At 42.2% G+C, this 21,345-nt stretch overlaps 1 protein-coding gene and 1 pseudogene across 1 annotated transcript; both read right to left on the reverse strand.

Annotated features, from left to right (window-relative positions):
• Positions 1–2,894, reverse strand: part of LOC131336615 (geraniol 8-hydroxylase-like) — a 74,136-nt pseudogene extending 71,242 nt beyond the window's left edge.
• Positions 2,895–3,973: 1,079 nt separating this feature from the next.
• LOC131336617 (geraniol 8-hydroxylase-like) lies at positions 3,974–20,770 on the reverse strand. The gene is made up of 3 exons (XM_058372526.1): positions 20,279–20,770; positions 4,872–5,347; positions 3,974–4,769 (listed from the first exon to the last, which is right to left on the reverse strand). Exons 1-3 carry the CDS (start codon positions 20,688–20,690, stop codon positions 4,164–4,166), a joined length of 1,494 nt encoding a protein of 497 aa, XP_058228509.1. The 5' UTR covers positions 20,691–20,770; the 3' UTR covers positions 3,974–4,163.
• Positions 20,771–21,345: the final 575 nt, after the last annotated feature.

Raw genomic sequence — 21,345 nt, forward strand, 5'->3', positions numbered from 1 at the left:
TATCTTTCCAAACGCCCGGGGATGTCCTCTCGTTCGGATAAGTTGTTCTTCGGAAAGAGCACCAAACGCCCGGAGGTTCTTCGTGTGTCAGAAGTGGGCTCCACCGAGTACAGACGTTTATAGAACCTTCCAGAAATATCTTTTGATAAGTAAACTGTCCTTTCTAATATTCGAAATGACATTTCTGAACGATGTGACCTTTTTGACATCGACCCATGTGATTCTTTAAGATCTGGGAAGAGGCGCTCATTAAATGGCCCTGCTGCAGGACGTCATCCGAGTATTACACGACACGTGGAAAGTAAAACCAACTTGCTCAACACTCTACCCCTTCACCTATAAATAGAAAGCACTACCACTAAGGGAAGATGATCAGAAAAAATTTCTTCTGTGCTGTATTCTCCCCACTACTAGCTTATTTCTTACCAAACTTCTTTCTCTCTCTCCACTTACTGACTAGTTCGTCGGAGCTTCTTCCCGGAGGAACATCCCCCTCCGGTTATGCAGGTACATCAAGTCCAACGTCATCTCTCACGGCCCAACACACGGAGACAGCTACACAGGAATGATCACAAAGAAAGCCTCCCCCACGAGTAGGAAATCTCCAATAGGTTTCTCCGCATCCATCTTTAAATTGCGGATTTGATCACGGAGAGTGGGGATATGAATTTTAGATAGAGGAGACAGCCTCTTTTCCAGAAGGGTCCATGCTTCATAAGCCGTTAAGCAAGAGAGGAGCAGCGTTTGAATCGAGGGAGAATACGTGGCTTTGATCCAACTAAGAACAAGTTTGTCCTTAGAGTACGCTGGATTTACAGAACCATCTTCAAGTCTCTTGAGAGGAGTACTTGTTTGGCTAGAAACAACATCCTTGAGATCGTGTAAATCCAGTATATCTTCAAATTGTGAACGCCAGCACAAATAGTTATTTCGGTCCATCTGAGTGTTGAAGTGATGAGATATATTGAAGGAGATAGGGAGAGAGAGGTTATCAGAGGAGGAGGCAGTAGAAGATTTGGAAGCTGGAGTTAACTCGCTAGTCATGACTGATTGTCGTGAGCTTTGATACCATGAACAAGAAAACAAAGTAAAAGAAATGAAAGACCCTTATTCTGGGTACTCTGTACATTAGTCTATATATAGTTGATTACATGAGCTAATTACAAGGAATGAATATCACTAATTGGTGCAAATTGTGGAGCAAATCATGGGATTATGATTGGGGGAATCATGGGACATTGATTGGGGAATCATGGGATTATGATTGACTTCCTTTAGGAATAAGTGGAAAGGGGAAAGGGAAGAAGACAAACCAAGCACAGATGCTCGATGTGAGTTCTGTTAATCTCTCCAGTTTCTTCGCTGATATTGAGCAAGATATCGATCACATCGTTCTCTGCACGACTCTTCCTCAATCTTCTGAACTCTAACCGTTCATCAATAAGCCAACCAAACAGCACAAATGTTTCTCCAAAACGATTGGTCAACCGACGTCTTATTCCCTGTGGATCCATTTTCGCAAGGATAGAAAAGTAATCCGCTAAATTGGGCTTACCAACCTCTACCATGCTCTGCCAAATCAAATGTCAGAATTGTTTCACTGAATCTTGAGTTGGGTCGGCCATATCAATTGAAAATAATGTATTGGATACCAAATTCAGGGATGTTTTGAAGACTGCGCTACCTATGTCCACCGCAACGCCTTCTTGGCAACATTTTCCGGCATACTCAATAAGCTCTTTCACCTTTTGCTGCCATAAGTTTTGACTAGCACCAAATCTTTTACCTGAAAAGGGTGGGAAATGATTGACAAACAAAATTTTTAGTGTTAAAAAAAAAAACAAGAAAAATTTTCATCGATGAAACTTAAGGCCCAATTGTTTTAAATATCTTTGATATCCAGTAGAAAATTTTCTATTTCCAAAAACAAAAGGCTACCGGGTCATTTCCTTCTTTGTTTTTTATTTTTTCCGTGTGATCAGATTTTAGAGTCCAAGCGCATAGACAACGCGCACACACACTTGACTTCCATGTTGGTGTTTTGGCTTGTTAGAGAGGGGATACCAGTGCTCCAACCCAAAGAGGGGGATACCAATCTTGGTATGTTGGCGTTTCAGAACTCTGCATCCAAAGACGTCCCCATTCACGTAATACTTTTGTGGTTTTGCTCGTATTTGTAATTGATGTTTTTGTAAAAACAAACTCGTCCAGTTCATCTTGTCAAGATGAATCGAAAGGATAAACCGTGTTCATCAAAATAAGAGAAAATTCGATAAATATGAAGAAAAAGTAGCTATAGTTACATAACATCAATGTTGTGTTAATTTTGTGCAGCATTACCTGAAAATATTATAGAGTTGAGGACTTTTCGGAGGCTACGCCATTGATCTGACACTGGCAACCAAATCGTGGAGTATATGTGGTGGCCATGGGCATGGGCGGCGTTGGGGATGGACCTGGAAGAGAAGGCTAGATCCTGCTTTTGGAGGATTTCTTTTGCCCAGGCTGGTGAAGAAATGACCACTGTGATTTTTTGGCCCAGCTTCGAACTCATAATCGGGCCATATATCTTGGCTAATTCGGCCAAGGACTTGTGGGGCTTGTCACCTAGTTTTAGAAAGCTTCCTATGACTGGAAGCGGAACCGGCCCCGGTGGAAGTTTTGGGCTTGGTTTGCTGCTTCTTAATAGTGAAAGGAGGGCTCGGACCAAAGTGATGGTAAACAAGATATACAGACTTAAGATCAATAACTCCATGGTTCCAAACCAAATAGGATTAGAGATGGGGAGTTTTCGAGTTACTGCAGCCAATTTCTAAGGAGTGTTTGCCCTCTGCTTTTGTGAGATGAGCATAGTGGTTGATTGGAGATGAGACGGTTTTGCATTTTCAAAGATAAAAGAAGCTCGTTTGAACTTTGAACCAAGTCATTGACTTTTTTTGTTTGGTTTTTTGCGTTTTTTTCCTGACAAGTTTGGCGGCCTTTTATCCTCTGTCTCCTCCTCGTTTGTCATCAATCAATAAAAATATGTACACAACATTCAACAAAATACCAACTACTACAACACTCTCATATGAAGCGGGACTCACATATGAATCCAAATGTGAGTTTCACGTCATGCGAGAGTATCGTTAATTGTTGTTGTTTATATAAATGAGGCATGCTACACTCACACTACATTTAACACAACATTTGACACAAATTTTGCGTTATATATAGGCACTTGGCTTGTTGTCAAAGCATGCTGGTGTCATACTCTATATATAGTATGCTTGTGTCATGGACTCCACATTATATCTGCGTATAGTAGGCTACTTATGTCATACTTCTATATAAGAATTTGTATATAACTACTCTACTATAATTTTTTTATTTTTTTATTGATCACGATGTCGATGTACGTACATTGATACTATATGTGTATGACTAACGTATGTTCTTAAAATATTTCATGAAAATCACTTTTCACCTCTGTTTTTTTTTGTTCTTGACAATGACACTTAACTCTGTTTGATCTCTATTTGGTATAGCAGTTTTGGCTATTTACGAGACACAGTGGGAGTCCCATGCCCACATAGTATTATTGTTTTTATATATGCACGCCGTTAAAAAGTAAAAATTAAAGGGATAAGATGGCTATGGAGATTTTGTCATTTTCCCATATTAAATGATACAATCACGAGAGATAATGTTATATATTCTCACACTACGTGACACTTCAGGTTTACTTCTTTCGTTACGTCTCGACATATCTTCACAGTAGTTTTTCTTATTAATCTGGTGACTATTGGTATATTTAGTTGGGAGGCCGACCAACTACTGATTGGTAAAAGTGTTTGTATTAATCCCACACTAATCTTGTTCATAAGCTATATTTAAGAATTACTTATACCACTATTTGGAGAAAACGTTGATTCAATTGATGTAATGCCCCGATTTCCAGCACTGTTAATCAACCCAAAATTGAGCACAATGATGCCTTAAATGTATGTTTGTCAAGGATTTGTTTTGCAAAGCTGCAATGCATGTCCTCAAGTATTTAAAATAAAATAAAATAAAAGGACTTTTAAAGCCATGTTATGCTTAATTAGGCTTACTTAAGTAAAAAAATTAGCAGTGAGCCACATAGCGTAGCATCTATACCAAAAACACAAGACAAAACATTGTCATAGAGGGAATGGAACAACACGCAGAGGCTGAGCCTTTTGTAAGGTAAGGCCAAACTTGTCGTCCATGTCCAACTCTTCTGGCTTGATTTCACCTTCAAGCTTCCAATCAAACGAGTTTATGAGCGAACCTAACATCACCGGAACTACCCGTACGGCCAGAGATAATCCGGGGCAAATTCTTCGTCCTGCTCCAAAAGGTATCAGCTCGAAGTCTCTACCTCGGAAATCGATGTCCGAGTCCAAAAACCTCTCAGGCATAAATGAGGTTGGGTTTGTCCATACGCTTGGGTCGCGACCAATAGCCCAAGCATTCACTAGCACTTGAGCCCCTTGTGGGACTGTGTAGCCAGATATTTCAACGTCTGCCTCAACCGTGTGTGGGATTAAAAATGGACCCGGCGGGTGTAGCCTCATGGTCTCTTTCATGATTGCTCTCAAATAAGGAAGTTGTGCGATGTCTGATTCTTGTACCGTTTTCCTTTTGCCAAGAGTTTTTTCAAGCTCGGCTTTGGCTCTGTCTAAAGTATTAGGACTGTGCAGTAGTTCTGCCATTGCCCACTCAACTGAGCTCGATGTCGTATCAGTCCCTGCTACAAATAGGTCCTGTAACATTATGGACAACTATATGATATTCTGAGTTGCTGGGATGTAATGAATTAAAGATTGACGAAATTAATGGAAGGAGCAAGGGAAGAAGATGCAAACCAAGCACAGATGCTCTATGTGAGTTCTATCGATCTCTTCATTATTCTCTTCATTGATATTGAGCAGAATATCTATCACATCCTTTTCTCCACCACTTTCCCCCAATCTCCTCAACTCCAATCGTTCATCAATCAGTCGGCCAAACAACTCAAGCATTTTCTTGAAATAATCCATCATTCGACTCCTTACTCCCTGTGGATCAATCTTCTCAAGGGCAGGAAAGTAATCAACCAAATTGGGCTTACCGGCCTCTACCATGATTTGCCAAACCAAATCCCTGAATTGTTTCGCTGAATCTTGATTTGGATTGGCGATATCCACTGAAAATAAGGTGTTGGATAACAAATTTAGGGATGTTGTGAAAATGACGCTGCCTATGTCCACCGCAATACCATCTTGGCAACATTTTCCGGCATAGTCAATGAGTTCTTGCACCTTTTTCTTGCGTAGATTTTGATTAGCATCAAGTCTGCTACCTAAAAGGAAATATGATCGATATATAAATTTGTTATAGATTAATTTATTCAAGAATTATGAAAAAAGCATTCCAGAATAATATGAAAGTACGTTTCACTAAATTAAGGGTTCCAATTTTTTTTGATACATAGTTTCACTATAGGCATGAATATATATATACATATACCTTACGAGATCTAGAGCACACGGAGGATCTACAAGCCAATTCCTCAATCCACGTACGGGCGAAGTGTCTAGACTTAATTAACTAAGTTACCTCCCAAACCCAAATAAAAAAGAATAAAATACATACTCCAATGTTTGTCGGTATACATAAGAGCATCCGCACTAGTCTCACCAAATTTTGGACCAAATTAGAGAGCAAAAAGACACTTTATTACTTTAGCTACCCACTTTTAAAATGTCTACTGCATCAGACTCTTTATATTAAAACTATCCTATTAAAAATATTAATTTTATATTTCAAATAAAAAAAAAAAAAGCAATCGCCAGCCAACCCCCTCTCTCTATCTCAACCAAAAACAAACACCTCTCTCTCTAACTTTACCTTCTCCACCATCAACCCAACCCAGCTACAGTACTGAAAGAAACAAAACCGCCGACCTCACCCTCTCGAAGACTTCAACGGCGTCGATCTACATGGGCTTACGGCGGCGACGGAGCCTTCTCTCTCCATAGCCCATGTCGTTGATGGCTTCTTCAAGCTCCAGGAACGCCATACCTGCCCTAGGTACCCCCAATCTCACAACAGAGAATACATTTACATGGGTTCACGTATATTCGTTTGATCTAGTCTCAAATTCTCTGTTGCGGATGCAGTACAGGCTCCGGCGTCTCTGGTAGAACCGTAGGAGCAATAAAATATTCTGTAAACAAGTGACCAGTGACTCGTTTTCTTAGACGAGTGTAGGGGGATGAAAACAATTGATGCCTCGGATCAACTAGATTGCAACGGCTTATTCGTGCCTCTTCACCGGAACCCTAGCTCGACGTCTGAACCCTAATCTGCAAAATAGACAGGGGGTGAGTGCACCTTTGCCTCTCGTGGCAAAGGCCCTCCGATGCCTTTGTTAGTATCACGTACTAGCAATTAAACCCTAATTATCAGTAGGAAAGCACGAATGCAAAGTATTGCGTACCTTTTACCTCTAGGTTTACTTCATATTTATAGATTTATGGGTGCTTGCTGTCCAAGCATCCATGCTGCCATAGGATTCCTAACTCGTATAGGAAACCCAGGATATCAAGGAGTCTCGTTTCCTTTATCAGTTTATGGAAAAGAGTCCTTTTAGGATTCTTTTCCTTTAAGAGCCGAACATCCCATATTCGTTAGGTATCTTTCTCAGATCCTATATTCTTGGGATCTTTATCTCTTTATGGGACATGACTACTCTGGAATCTTCCAGAGTATTCCCTCTGCTTCTACTCTCGATCAGAGCTCCTTCCTTGTTCGGCTGTCTCATAGCCGAACAGACTACCTGAACCAAGGACTTCGGATGTAACTTGGTTCAAATGTAATCAGAATGTCTCCTATCTGCCGAACAGATAGTTTACTCCAGTGACTTGTCGTGTCATTGACCTTTATTCAGCCGAACAGATTGCATGGACCAAGGACTTCACATGTCATTGTTCCATATCGCTGTTCTTCATATTTGCCTGGTGATAAGTCCAGTCGTATTTACCACGTGTTCCCAAACATCACGTGTTTGGTAACGAAATGTATCTGCTCGGGAATACCTCCCTACAATTGCTCCCCAGCTTCATGTATTTACCACTGTTCGGGGGAAATATATGATGCTTAGAAACAGAGTTCTATCTAGACCAAACTCTTTTGATCCCGTGCAGTTTATAATTTCAATATCTCATTGATGCCTCTTGGCGCCTCTATCATTATACCATCTCGAGGTAATGACTCCACGTGGCACGTTTCATATGCCTAGCATTAACTTCGAACTGACGTTCTATGAAACGGCGTCAGAACGGTTTTTACTTTCCGTTACTTTTACCTGTAACGGCGTGAGAGGAGACGTTTCGTCTCCGTCTCTCACCTTTAAACCGCTGAAAGGGCTCTTTTTGGTTTTTTATCCAAAACATTCGAACTTTCAGTCCTAAGCTTTCCGCCATCGCTGCCATCTGCAAATTCGATTGCACTCCAAGAAATCATCACGGTATCGTTGTAAGACTCTCGTTCTAACTCCATTTCTTCTGCTTAGGTTTTCATCTGAGATTTCATTCTCAGATTGTGGTCATTTCTAGGGTTTCAATCACGCCCATTCTTTCATTTACGTTTTCTTCGAGTATATCCATGGCGGATGAACATGACACCCCTCCTAGACCCAGTAAGTTTAGGAAATTCTGTGATACTCCCGCCGCAATGGCGACGTTTAGGACGGATTACAATGTTCCTGATAACGTAGGTCTCGAACTTGCCCCTCTAGGAGCAGATAGGGATAGTGGCTCATGGGACAGAATGTGTATCCCTATCGTAGCAATTGTCGAAGGAGGAGTCCGTTTTCCCCTACATCCACTCCTACGTCAGATCCTAAATTGGTACCGCCTTACTCCTATGCAAGTATCAACAAATGTTTTTAGGCTGATAAATGGAGTAATTGCTTTAAATAGAATTCTAGGGACCCAGCTAGGGATCTGGGACATTCAGTGGTGGTACAGTATTGTACTAAACCCTGAATATAACACCTTTTATTTCAAAGTAAGAAGGGCAGAAAAGCGTCTCATGCTCAACCTGCCGGGTTCTGCTCGGGATCATGAGATTGACTTCTTATACGTTACTGGAGCTTTCGAGCCATTAGGAGAGGATGGTCAAGTGGTGGGACTCCACTGCCCCACATATGGGGATACCCACGTAATACTCCTCTTTCAATAAGTTTGTAATATTTTCGTTTACCGCTTTCTCATAGCCTTTACATGTGTCTAACCTTGCTGTTACAATTGTGATCTGACAGCTGAAAACGCTAACTATCGTCCCAGACGCATTCCGAGCAACATCCGAACAGAGGACATCAACAAGGTTCTAAAATATACAGGCGAACCTGGCACTTCTACAGCTGGTCGGGGTCGCAACGCAGAAGTTCTTCTGGGATACGACCCTTCATATAGAGGGGTTATAGACAGAAGGCTCGCTCACCCCAGCACCAGTACCGCTTCCACCTCCACTGCTTCCCAGCTTAGGAGCACCAGAGCTAACATTGGAGTGACAGTAGCCGGCCAACCGGGTGAAGTCCCAATTTCCGAAGGAATTCCGTTACCACGAAGAAGAGTTCGAAGATCCTCACGGAGTCAAGCCTCCTCTCTACCATTACCCGAACAGCCAGCTCCCATCTGTGTAACCAGCCAATCCTCATCCTCAGGTTATTCTCTATCTCCTCCTATCTCGAGCACTATGACACGCCAGCCCATAAATCTCAGCTCCCTCGTCATCGTCTCTTCTCGGGGACGTGGGACTGGGCGGGTGGCCTCAACTGGAGCCCCTCCCCCACGATCTCGTCGTAATAGGGGGGATCCGCACGGTCATCATCTTCGCCTCGAGAAGTGGACACCACCACAGAGGCTGCTGACCTTCATAGAGACAAACGCCCAAGGGTAGATGATCAAGATGGTACTGCTTCTCAAGCAGATACCGAAACCCATCATCCCATCTCACCAACCACTCAAGTCCTCCCTCAGACGTGGACTCCTCCTTTCACTAGGGGGGACCGTCCCGTTCACGTCGGGGATAGTGCTGGTTCATCTGAAACCGCACTTGCTCTAGCTCAAGGATTGCTGCTCCCAGTAGATATGCAAAAAGAAAATGCATCTGTACCTGATCGGCTCGTTTCTACTGGACTTGTCAGCGGCATCAAGGTATTTGGTACTTGTTTTTTCCTTGTAAGGTCGATACGTGTATTTGCTATCGAACTTGTATTGCTACAACTGTTTCTGACTATTTCAATCTTTTGTCAGTTTATTCAAAAGATGGTTACTCTGGGTAAGAAATACCAAGAAGCTGATGCTGAAAGAGTCAGGCTGATGAATGACAACACCCGAATGCTCAGAACAATCGCCAGGTTGGAAAGAGAAAGAGACAAAGCCAAGTCTGATTTCAACCAAACCAAAGAAAAACTTGAGGTTGCCGAAGAAAGTCTCAACCATGCTCTATCAGAAATTGACAATGCCAAGAAAGCTGCATATGAAGAAGGGTACCAGAAGGGATTCGATACCACAACTGCTAACTATGTCGAACAGATTCCTGCTATCCAAGATCAGATTTGGATTGCTTGCTGGGAAACTTGTTTAACGAAAGTTGGCGTTTCTGAGGACTCTCCTCTCTGGATTGACAATGAACTACCGAGCAGCCGTGCTGCAGCTTCCCAAGAGCAAGAAGTTCCTCTGGAAGATGATGTTGAACAACAAATTGAAGACTTTACTGGAATAGAAGAAGATATTCCCTCTGGATCTCAGACTGTCCAGTCTCCTGTTCGAGATTCAAATCCTGAACCTATCAACTTGGAGGAGAATGTGACTATAGGAGATGTCACGACTGAAGAACCTGTCAGGGCAAACTCAGATGTCCAAAACCTAGACTAAACCTTTGGTAAGTTTTGAAAAAAGACTTTCTTTGAAACAGTTGAGCTGGTCCTGCGTGACCGTAGCTTTTAAACCCTGCGTGGTACCAGTACATTTTTTCGGTAATGCTCTGGATAATACAGGTTTTTGGCCCTTCGTGGCATAACCTTAATGTTTTGCTCGGCTTCCCTGTTTGCTGCATCTGTTCGGATGCAATTAAGTATTTCGTACTGTTAACCATCATTCGTTTGCATAAGTATTTCGTACTTACACATGTTTTCCTGTTCTGAAGTTTAAGTGTCACGTACTTTAAAAACATATGTTTCCCAGTATCTCGTACTGTTTTTTAGTACATACAAGTGTTTCATACTTGTTAAGTATCACGTACTCACATAAAAACGCCTAAGTATCACGTACTTAGAACATCACACAAGTGTTTTAAGTTTCACGTACTTAAAATAAATGTGACTTACATTTAAATCAAGCCAATATAGTTTCTCCAGTATCATGTTCTTAAAATACCATATAAGTATCTCGTACTTTTGAACTTCCATACAAGTATTTTCATACTTGCTAAGTATCACGTACTTTTAAGAAAATACATACAAGTGTCTTCATACTTGCGTTCAAATGTATACCCAGGTGTCACATACGTGGGATTCTATACAAGTGTTTCGTACTTGTATTCGTTAAGTGTCACGTACTTAAAAATGTATAAAACTTTTAAGTTTCACATACTCAAAAGGTTTCACATACTCAAAAGGTATACCCTGCTCCCCAATACGAATAAGGAGAACCAAACTCGTAGTTCGTATTTAAATACCACAACAGTTATTCGAAAGAAGTGATTGTATTCATAATCTGTAAAACGCAAGAGGGCGTTACTCGTACCCTTTGCAAAAACAATCAAAACTAGAACAAAGGAATTATATTCGTAATTCCCACACAATCACGTAGTGTAAATCCAAAACAAAATTTAATACTTCTAAACAAAGAACTTTCGTAAATTATGAACATTCCAAGGCCTCGGAATTGGATCACCATCCAGATCTGCCAGTCTATAGGCTCCAATGCCCACAATCTCAGTTACTCTATACGGGCCTTCCCAGTTGGCCCCCAGCTTGCCTTCATTTGCCACCTTGGTGTTGCCGAGCACTTTTCGTAGCACAAGGTCCCCAACACCAAATTCTCTAAGATGAACATGTTTGTTGTAGCTTTTCATCAGCTGTTCTTGGTAAGAAGCAAGATGTACCAAGGCCTTTTCTCTCTTCTCCTCGGCAAGATCAAGCTCGATTTCAAGGGCCCTATCATTGCCTCCACTTTCAACCAAAGCTGTCCTGTTGGTCGGCAGACCCACTTCCAGAGGTATGACAGCCTCTGTTCCAAATGCCAACGAATAGGGGGTCTCTCCCGTAGACCTCCTGGGCGTTGTTCGGTGAGCCCACAAAACTAACGGTAACTCATCAGGCCATTTTCCCTTTGCTTTGTCCAACCTCTTCTTTATCCCATCTAGGATAGTTTTATTGGATGCCTCTGCTTGCCCATTACTCTGTGGGTAGGCTGGGGTGGAATAAAAATTTCTTATTCCATATTGGGCACAAAAAGCCTTGAATTTCTTTTGGAATTCGGATCCATTGTCTGTGATCAATGAATAAGGGACCCCAAAATGAGTGATGATGCTTTTCCACACGAACCTTTCTATCATAGGCTCAGTGATTTTTTCCAGTGGTTCTGCCTCAATCCACTTTGTAAAATAGTCAGTTGCAACAAGCAGGAATTTTCGATTCCCAGTTGCTTTGTGCAATGGACCCACGATATCCATCCCCCATTGAGCAAAAGGCCAGGGACTTGTCAAAGGCACCAGATCTTCGGCGGGTGTTCGAATCATTGGTGAGAATTTTTGACACTTCTCACAAATCTTTACATACACTTTTGCATCTTCTTGCATATGTGGCCACCAATAGCCTTGCGTAATTGCTCGGTGGGCAATAGATCTGCCTCCAGCATGGCTCCCACACGTTCCCTCGTGGATTTCATGAAGGAACTTCTGTACCATCTCAGGATGTACGCATAGCAAATAGGGACCCGTAAAGGATTTCCTATACAACTTACCCTCTGGGGACAGCCAAAACCTAGCAAATTTGACCCTTATCTTGTGGGCCTCCTTTTTATCAGAAGGGAGTATCTCGTCTCGTAAGAACTCCATGATTGGGTCCATCCAACTTGGTCCTTGGTTCACGTCCAAGACCAAATCTACACTCTTCCCAATGCTAGGCTCATTTAGGTATTCTACTGCCACCCTTCTTTTGAACTCTGTTGGTACTGCTGCAGCCAACCAAGCTAAAGAATCTGCATGAGCATTCTGTCCAGAACTTATTCGCTCAATATATACCCTCTCGAAGGTATCAAGCAAGTCTTTTGCTGCCTGCACGTAGGCTACCATCTTTTCATTCCGAGTCTCGTACTCGCCGGACAGTTGATTCACAACAAGCTGGGAATCACAATACACCCTGACCCGTTCTGCTTTAAGGGTCTTCGCACTTCTTAACCCAGCCAAGAGTGCTTCATATTCAGCCACATTATTCGATGCACTGAATCCAAGCCGAACAGAAAGTTCAATGAGAACTCCTTGAGGAGGAAAGAGGACAACTCCAATTCCAGAACCAGTATTGCATGCTGATCCATCAACGAATAACTTCCATTCTTTGGGATCCTGTTCGGCTACGGGTTGATCCTTCAAGGATGATGTCTTAGCTGCCTGTTCCTTTCTCGTAGGAGGCAAGGGAGCAACAGTGGGGGAAAACTCTGCCACAAAATCAGCCAATACCTGGCCTTTAATTGCTGTACGTGGCTGATACTCGAGATCATACTGACTTAACTCTACGGACCATGTCGAGATCCGTCCCGAGAAATCTGCCTTTCGAAGCAGTGATTTTAATGGATACTCAGTATAAACCACAACCTTATGGCTTTGGAAGTAGTGTGGCAATTTCCTGGTTGCTGTCCTAAGTGCCAGGACAAGTTTTTCTAAAGGCAGATATCTCGTCTCTGCATCCAACAATGTCTTGCTAACATAATAGATGGGGATTTGTTCGATCCCCAAGTCCCTCAACAAGACTGCACTTACTGCATGCTCGGAAACAGCTAAGTACAGAATTAAAGACTCACCAGGCTGTGGAGTTGACAACAGTGGGGGCTCGGCCAGGTACTTCTTCAGGTCCTGGAAAGCTTGTTCACATTCTGCTCCCCATTCAAATCCCTCCCTTTTTTTCAATAACTGAAAAAAGGGTCTTCATTTGTCGCTTGACCTGCTGATGAATCTGTTAAGTGCTGCTGCCATCCCATTCAGCCTCTGGACTTCCTTGGTAGTTTTGGGACTCTGTAGTCTTTGTAAGGCATCAATCTGATCGGGATTTGCCTCTATCCCTCTCAAAGTTACCAAATGGCCCAGGAATTTTCCTGAGCCAACTCCAAACGCACACTTCGAGGCGTTGAGTTTTAATTTATACTTCCTCAGGATTTCGAACACTTCCTTCAGATCAGAAATATGCCCTCCCTTTTCTCGACTCTTTACCACCATATCATCTATGTAAACTTCCAAAGTCTTCCCGATGAGCTTTTTGAACATAATGGTTGCAAGTCTTTGGTATGTAGCCCCAGCATTTCTCAGTCCAAAGGGCATAACACTGTAACAGTATAACCCTCGTGGTGTGATGAACGAAGTCTTCTCTTGATCAGGTTCAAACATAGCAATCTGATGATATCCTCGATATGCATCGAGAAAACTCATTCGCTCGTAACCAGAGGTTGTATCAACCAATTGGTCGATCCTAGGCAAAGGAAAACTGTCCTTAGGACATGCTTTGTTCAGGTCTGTGAAGTCCACATAGACACGTCACTTCCCATTCTTCTTCTTTACCACAACAGTGTTGGATAACCACTCTGGGTAATAGACCTCACGTATTGCCTTGGCCTCCAATAAACGATCGACCTCTTCGATCACAGCATCTACATGCTGTACGGCTGCCCTTCGTTTCTTCTGAATGATCGGCTTATGCAGAGGATCAATGTTTAAATGGTGACAGATCACATCTGCATCCACCCCAGGCATTTCCTCAGGTACCCATGCAAAAACATCAATATATTCTTTCAGAAATCTTATCGACTCAGCCTTTTCGTTTGCTGGTAATGATTCCCCAATCAAAAAATACCTTTCAGGATCAATTTCGTTGATCTGAATCTTCTCCAGGCCCTCAACCACTTTTTCAGCCGGGCTTCTTCCAACATCCTCGATGGTTGGTTGGTCTGGTACTTCTAATGTGTGAACATGGTGGACCTTCGGGGCTGTTTTAATGATGGAAATCAAGCATTGCTGTGCCACCTTCTGGTTTCCTTTAAGGATTTCAATCCCATTTGAACCTGGGAATTTTACCATCTGGTGATAAGTCGAGGAGACTGCTCTCATTTTATGCAACCACGTCCTCCCTATAATCGCGTTGTAGGAAGATGGGATATCGACCACCAAAAAGTCCGTTCTCAACACTACTGATCCGGCCCGAACAGGTAACGTCACCTTTCCAAGGGGCCAGACTGCTCCTGCACCGAACCCAATAAGAGGCGTTGTGGACTGTTCTAAGTCTGATTGGGCTAGCCCCATCTTTTTGAATGCATCATAGTACAATACCTCTGTACAACTGCCCGAGTCCACTAGAATTCTTTCGATGTCGTATTCCCCAACTCGTAGGGTTACGACCAATGCATCATTGTGGGGTATTTGGACCTCCCCCAAATCATCATCACTGAATGCCATGCTCTCTTTGCATACATCAGTTTCTCTCCCCCTCTTGTTTCCCAACCGCATCACATGCTGATCATGCTTAACTTGCCTTTGAAATAACCTAACCTCACTTCTCGTGTAAGGTGTGGCCAATCCATGTATCATATGGATGACACCTTTGGGGTTTTGTTAGTAACCCACCTCCATAGCCTTCCCTCTCTCTTTAGGGTCCTCTTGGATAAATTCCTTGAGATAGCCCCGAGAGACCAAATCATCAAGGTGCTTCTTGAATATCTCACAATCCTCGGTCATATGGCCCCAATCTTTGTGATAACTGCAGTGCTGATTCGTAGCACGTTTTGCATCTTTGTCTCCGCCTAGACTTGGGGGCCATTTAAAATATGGCTGATTCTTTATTCGATAAAGAATCCTGTAAATTGGCTCTTTCCAAACCGTAGTGATAGAAAAGAAGGACTTGGGGTCAGGAGCTTGCTTGTCCTTGTATGGCTCTTTCTTAGCCTGCCCGTACTCCCTTCTGTCTTTATATGTCTTGGGCTCTGGCTTATCCATTTTCTTGGCAGGTGCCTTCGGCTGCTCGGCAACCGCCCTGCCATCCTCCCGGAGTATGTCATCCTCCATTCTGGCGTGTTGCTCTATCCGTTCCATCAATTTAGCCAAGGTGGCTACTAGATGTTTATTCAATGAACGGCGCAGCTCTCCCCGAACAGGCAAACCAGTTTTGAACGTAGCAATTGCGTACTCCTCACTGCAACTTTCAATCTCGTTGAAAGTTTCCCAGTACTTCTTTGCATAATCTCTAATTTGCTCGTTCTCCTCCTGCTTCATGGTGGAAAGACTCTCAAAAGTCTTTGGGGCCTTTCTGCTCGTTAAGAACCGAGCAGTAAATTCCTCTGCTAGCTGCCTCCATCCTCGTATGGATCGTGGGGCCAACTTATGAAACCAGGATAAAGCTACCTTGCCAAGACTGGAGGGAAACATCTTGCACAAGATGGAATCATCCCCCTCATGCATAAACATGGCCTGTTGATAATGTTGTATGTGAGCTACGGGATCCGTATTTGTCTCGTAAAGTACGAATGCACCGTGCTTCACTCTGCTCGGCAACCTTGCTTCTTGTAGCCTCTTTGTAAAGGGGGAGGCTACAATATTACTCAGGGCCTTGCGCGCTGCTTCTCGTGCAGTCACTGTCCCATCCTCTTGCTCCTTTGACTTGTGGGCCGAAGCCTTGACCCAATCAGCATCAGGCCTCTCGTACCTGTCTCGATGATGCTTTCTCGTATCCTCTTCCTCGGGGGTAGAACTTCGGTCTCTGCTCCTCCTTTTTCGTGAAGAAGTCCTTCTCTCTGGTGTTCGGCTTCTACTTTTTCTTCCCCTTTTTCGTGGAGAAGCCTCATGATGCCCTATAACAGGACTTCTGCTCCTGCTTCTGCTCCTTCTTCTTCGTGAAGGAGCTTTTCTGTATTGTACCACAGCATACCTACTGCCTCTAGAATTTCTTCGAGACAGTCCAGAATCCTCCGGATGCTCCCTAATTCTTTCCAATTCTCTGATCTCATGCTCTCGTTTTTTAATCAGACGAGCATACTCCTCGACTTCTTGCCTCTTCCTATCAAGAACATCGTCGCTATGGTGCACACTCCTGGAGTGCGCGATCGATTCATCCCTTTGATGGGATTTACTCCTTCTCGTGGATCTCGAAGCCGTCTCTCCATCTCCTCTATTTTTGGAGTTATGATGCACGGTAAGGGGGCGGTCCTTACTCGTGTTCCTCCTGTGCCCACCCTGGGGCTTTCTCGGAGCCCCAGGTGGGGATTTGTCCCTCCCCTCATCTAACACATCTTTTGGTTCATGCGGTGTTGCTGGAGTTACTTCCACCATGGTCGTATTTCAAAAGGGAATTCTTTCGTTTCCCACAGACGGCGCCAATTGTAGGGGGATGAAAACAATTGATGCCTCGGATCAACTAGATTGCAACGGCTTATTCGTGCCTCTTCACCGGAACCCTAGCTCGACGTCTGAACCCTAATCTGCAAAATAGACAGGGGGTGAGTGCACATTTGCCTCTCGTGGCAAAGGCCCTCCGATGCCTTTGTTAGTATCACGTACTAGCAATTAAACCCTAATTATCAGTAGGAAAGCACGAATGCAAAGTATTGCGTACCTTTTACCTCTAGGTTTACTTCATATTTATAGATTTATGGGTGCTTGCTGTCCAAGCATCCATGCTGCCATAGGATTCCTAACTCGTATAGGAAACCCATGATATCAAGGAGTCTCGTTTCCTTTATCAGTTTATGGAAAAGAGTCCTTTTAGGATTCTTTTCCTTTAAGAGCCGAACATCCCATATTCGTTAGGTATCTTTCTCAGATCCTATATTCTTGGGATCTTTATCCCTTTATGGGACATGACTACTCTGGAATCTTCCAGAGTATTCCCTCTGCTTCTACTCTCGATCAGAGCTCCTTCCTTGTTCGGCTGTCTCATAGCCGAACAGACTACCTGAACCAAGGACTTCGGATGTAACTTGGTTCAAATGTAATCAGAATGTCTCCTATCTGCCGAACAGATAGTTTACTCCAGTGACTTGTCATGTCATTGACCTTTATTCAGCCGAACAGATTGCATGGACCAAGGACTTCACATGTCATTGTTCCATATCGCTGTTCTTCATACTTGCCTGGTGATAAGTCCAGTCGTATTTACCACGTGTTCCCAAACATCACGTGTTTGGTAACGAAATGTATCTGCTCGGGAATACCTCCCTACAACGAGTTACTGTAGCAAATGTAAAAAAATTCAAAGTAAAGAGGGAAGAAGATCGAGAAGCTGATGTTGGGGTGTTTTGAGGTGTTTTTGCTGTTTTGGCTCAACAATTTAGTTTAAAGAGGGAAGAAAAGAGGCTGATAAAGATGCCCTGAATTGCCAATAACCCTAATAATCTTGGAAGAGGAAGAAAAGATGCAATGGCTGTAGTACAGGACCAGATTCCTGTATTGAGAGTTGACAGATCTGAACACACGAATCTCATATTGAAAAGAATATTATTAAGACGAAAATATCTGATTTATATTTTGGCTGTTTTTTTTTAATTTGTGATTTTTCATCGATAGAGCCCATGAATTTTTATTTTCTCAGTTCTAGTTCATCGAATTGAGCGCCTCATTCATCTCAACATGATGAGCCTAAAAGGTGAAAAGTGGTCTCAAATTGTAGAGACTTCACGCTTTGGAGAGGAGGGTAAGAGGGTAATTTTACATACCAACTCACCTAATTAGGCAATTGCTGATTAGGGAGAGGCATAATGAACCCTTTAAATATACACACAATACCCAAACTTCCGATGTGGGAGCCAGCTCAGCTGACGCGGGCCCAAGAGTCTCGCCACTAAAGAGTAGCACCACGATAGATGGCCCAAGGGGCCTGCACCAGAGGTCAAGCACCCAAACCACAACGGCTGGGCGAGACTTGGTTGCTTTGGAGAAGGGCAAAAGGGTAATTCCACATACCGACTGATCACCTAGTCAATTGCTGACTAAGGAGAGACATAATGAACTCTTTAACAACACACACAATATTCAAACTCCCAATGTGAGAGTTGTATAGACTTCATGCTTGTGATGTTGTTCGGATCAGATTTGAAGTATTATTAAAACTACATTTTGAAGTTCTTGTCCGTAACAAAAAAAATCAAGTTTTTTTTTTGGTAACTTTTATTGTGGCTGAATCATAATTTCAAATTTTAATTTCCCTTTTAAAAATTGAGTTCCCCGTAGTTGAGCAGCACTAGGAGATAGAGGCTTCTTTCATCCCAATTTAAATGCTCCGTAGTTATGAATTTTTTTTTATTTCACTATAGGCATGACTATTTTATACCTTACGAGGTCTAGAGCACAATTCCTCAATCCACGTACAGGCGAAGTGTCTAGTTACCTCCCAAACCCAAATGAAAAAGAATAAAATACATACTCCAATGTTTGTCGGTATACGTAAATTGCCAATAACCCTACTAATTTTGGAAGAGGAAGAAAAGATGTAATGGCTGTAGTACAGGACCAGATTCCTGTATCGAGAGTTGACAGATCTGAACACACGAATATCATATTGAAAAGAATCTTATAAAGACGAAAATATCTCATTTGTATTTTGGGTTTTTTTTAATTGGTGATTTTTCACCAATAGAGTCCATGAATTTTTATTTTCTCAGTTCTAGTTTATCGAATTGAGCGCCTCATCCATCTCAACACGATGAGCCTAAAAGGTGAAAAGTGGTCTCAAATTGCAGACACTTCATGTTTTGGAGGAGGGTAAAAAGATAATTTTACATACCTATTCACCTAGTTAGGCAATTGTTAATTAAGGGGAAGCATAATGGATCTTTTAAAAACACACAATACCTAAACTCCCGATGTGGGAGTCAGCCTAGCTAATGTAGGCCCAAGAGCGTCGCCACTAAACAGTGACACCATGACAGAGGGGCCAAGAGGCCTGCACCAGAGGTCAAGCACCCAAACCACAACAGATGGGCGAGACTTGGTTGCTTTGAAGGAGAGCAAGAGGGTAATTTCCCATACCACCTCACTTAGGCAATTTCTGACTAGGGAGATGCATAATAAACCTTTTAAACACGATAGCCAAACTCCCAGAGAGTTCACGCTTTTGATGTACGGATCAGATTTGAAGTATTATTAAAACTACATTTTGAAGTTCTTTTCTGTAACAGAAAAAATCAAGTTTTTTCTGGGTAAATAAAAGTTATCAACTTTTATTGTGGCTGAATAATAATTTTCAATTTTAATTTCCCTTTAAAAATTGAGTTCCCCATAGTTGAGCAGCACTAGTAGATAGAGGCTCTCTCGATCCCAATTTAAATGCTCCTTATAAAAGACCATATAACTTTGACCTTAAAAAAAATTGAATTTTTTTCGTAATGTATTTCCGAACTTTTACCCCCTTTGAAAGTACTCAGTGAGATCCTTTTCCTAATTTTCATTATCTTCAATTAGTATACTCTGAATTTTCGTTTGACCCAAATACTCCGTACGAAAGAACCTTGCTAATTGCACATACATCTGTGCACAATTTGTGCACAGATTTTATTGTGGGACTCATCATGGGTTCTACACAAATGATCCGAGCCGTTTATTAGATGTAAAATATTTTTTTCAAGGGTACCCATTAAAAGTAAGTTCAATCTAACAACTATAGGTGATCAATCCAATTATCTAAATTTTCATTCAGATTTTCGAGTAATGAAAAATTAGATGATTAGATCAAGCATCTATAGGTATTGGATTGAGCTGATTTTTTATGGAAATCCTTAAAAAAATGTTTTACATTTAATGAATAGCTTGGATCATTTATGTGAGACCCGTGGTGAGCTACACAACATAATCTGTGCACAGATTATCTGTGTGGACAGATTTACCGAATACGAAAGCTACGTCCTCTAAAAGTCGAAAAGGATTCGGTAAAAAAATTGACTTTGTAAACATCCCAAAACAAAGGTCTCATAGTAAACAACTACAGTACTATAGATCTACAACTCATATAGAGTAGCTAGCTAGTTACCTGAAAATATATGAGAGTTCATGATTTTACGGAGACTTCGCCACCGATCTGCCACCGGCAACCATACAACGGAGTATTTGTCGTGGTCGTGGGCATGGGCGGCGTTGGGGATGGTTCTGCTGGAGAAGGCGAGATCCTGTTTTTGGAGGACTTCTTTCGCCAAGGCTGGTGATGAAATGACCACTGCGGTTTTTCGGCCCAGTTTCAAACTCATGATTGGCCCGTGGATTTTGGCCAGCTCGGCCAGGGACTTATGGGGCTTGTCACCGAGTTTCAGAAGGTTTCCGACAACCGGAAGCGGTGCCGGGCCAGGTGGAAGCTTTGGGCCTGCTCTGCTTCTGCTTAGTAGTGGAAGGAGGGTTAACAAAATGGTGGTTAACAAGAGATATAGAACTAAGCTGAAGAACTCCATATTTTACAACCAAAAGGGGATAGGAGAGTGGGAAATCTCGTATGCTGTTATGTCCACAACTTTGAGGTTAGATAAAGCATTTTTTTGGGCAAATTTCACTGACCTCCCCTGAGGTTTCTGACACGAACAGAAACCTTCCTTGAGGTTTCTGAAATGACACTGCCCTCCCCTCCTTTACCCGACAATACCAAGAGACCCCCCTGCCGTTAACTTTCCGTTAGAAAATGGATGGAAAAGGTGATGTTGTACTATACTTTTCACAATACCTATACTACTCTCATCAGACTCTTTACCCCTCTCATTTATAAAATATAAAATACAAACATTTCTACACTTTGCGCTCATTTCACTTTGAGATTTTGTCCTTATTTAAAAGGATTCATATTTGTTAATTTTCTGTCAAACTCTTGTGAATTATTGGTTCGTCTTGATAAGAGGAATTGAAAAAAGTAAAAAATTAAGACTTTTACCAAATATTTTGAGAAATTCAATATTTTGGGTAAAAGTAATAAATTTACTCTTTTGATTCCTCTCGTTGAGACAAACCAATAATCCACAAAAATTTAACGCAAAACTAGCAAATACGAAAAAAATTCAAATATGAACAAAAATCAAAAAGCCTAAAAATTCCACAAACAAGCCTGCATGAAAAAAT

The sequence above is a fragment of the Rhododendron vialii genome, chromosome 8a (assembly GCF_030253575.1).
Source record: "Rhododendron vialii isolate Sample 1 chromosome 8a, ASM3025357v1".
Classification (NCBI taxonomy): domain Eukaryota; kingdom Viridiplantae; phylum Streptophyta; class Magnoliopsida; order Ericales; family Ericaceae; genus Rhododendron; species Rhododendron vialii.

What these genes read in the sequence shown, in the direction of transcription:
- LOC131336617 (XM_058372526.1), bottom strand. Translation starts at nt 20,690, where the DNA reads ATGGAGTTCTTCAGCTTAGTTCTATATCTCTTGTTAACCACCATTTTG. An exon ending in GAACTCTCATATATTTTCAG is followed by an intron (nt 5,348 to 20,278) that starts GTAACTAGCTAG and finishes ATTTCCTTTTAG; the next exon opens with GTAGCAGACTTGATGCTAAT. An exon ending in ACATAGAGCATCTGTGCTTG is followed by an intron (nt 4,770 to 4,871) that starts GTTTGCATCTTC and finishes ATAATGTTACAG; the next exon opens with GACCTATTTGTAGCAGGGAC.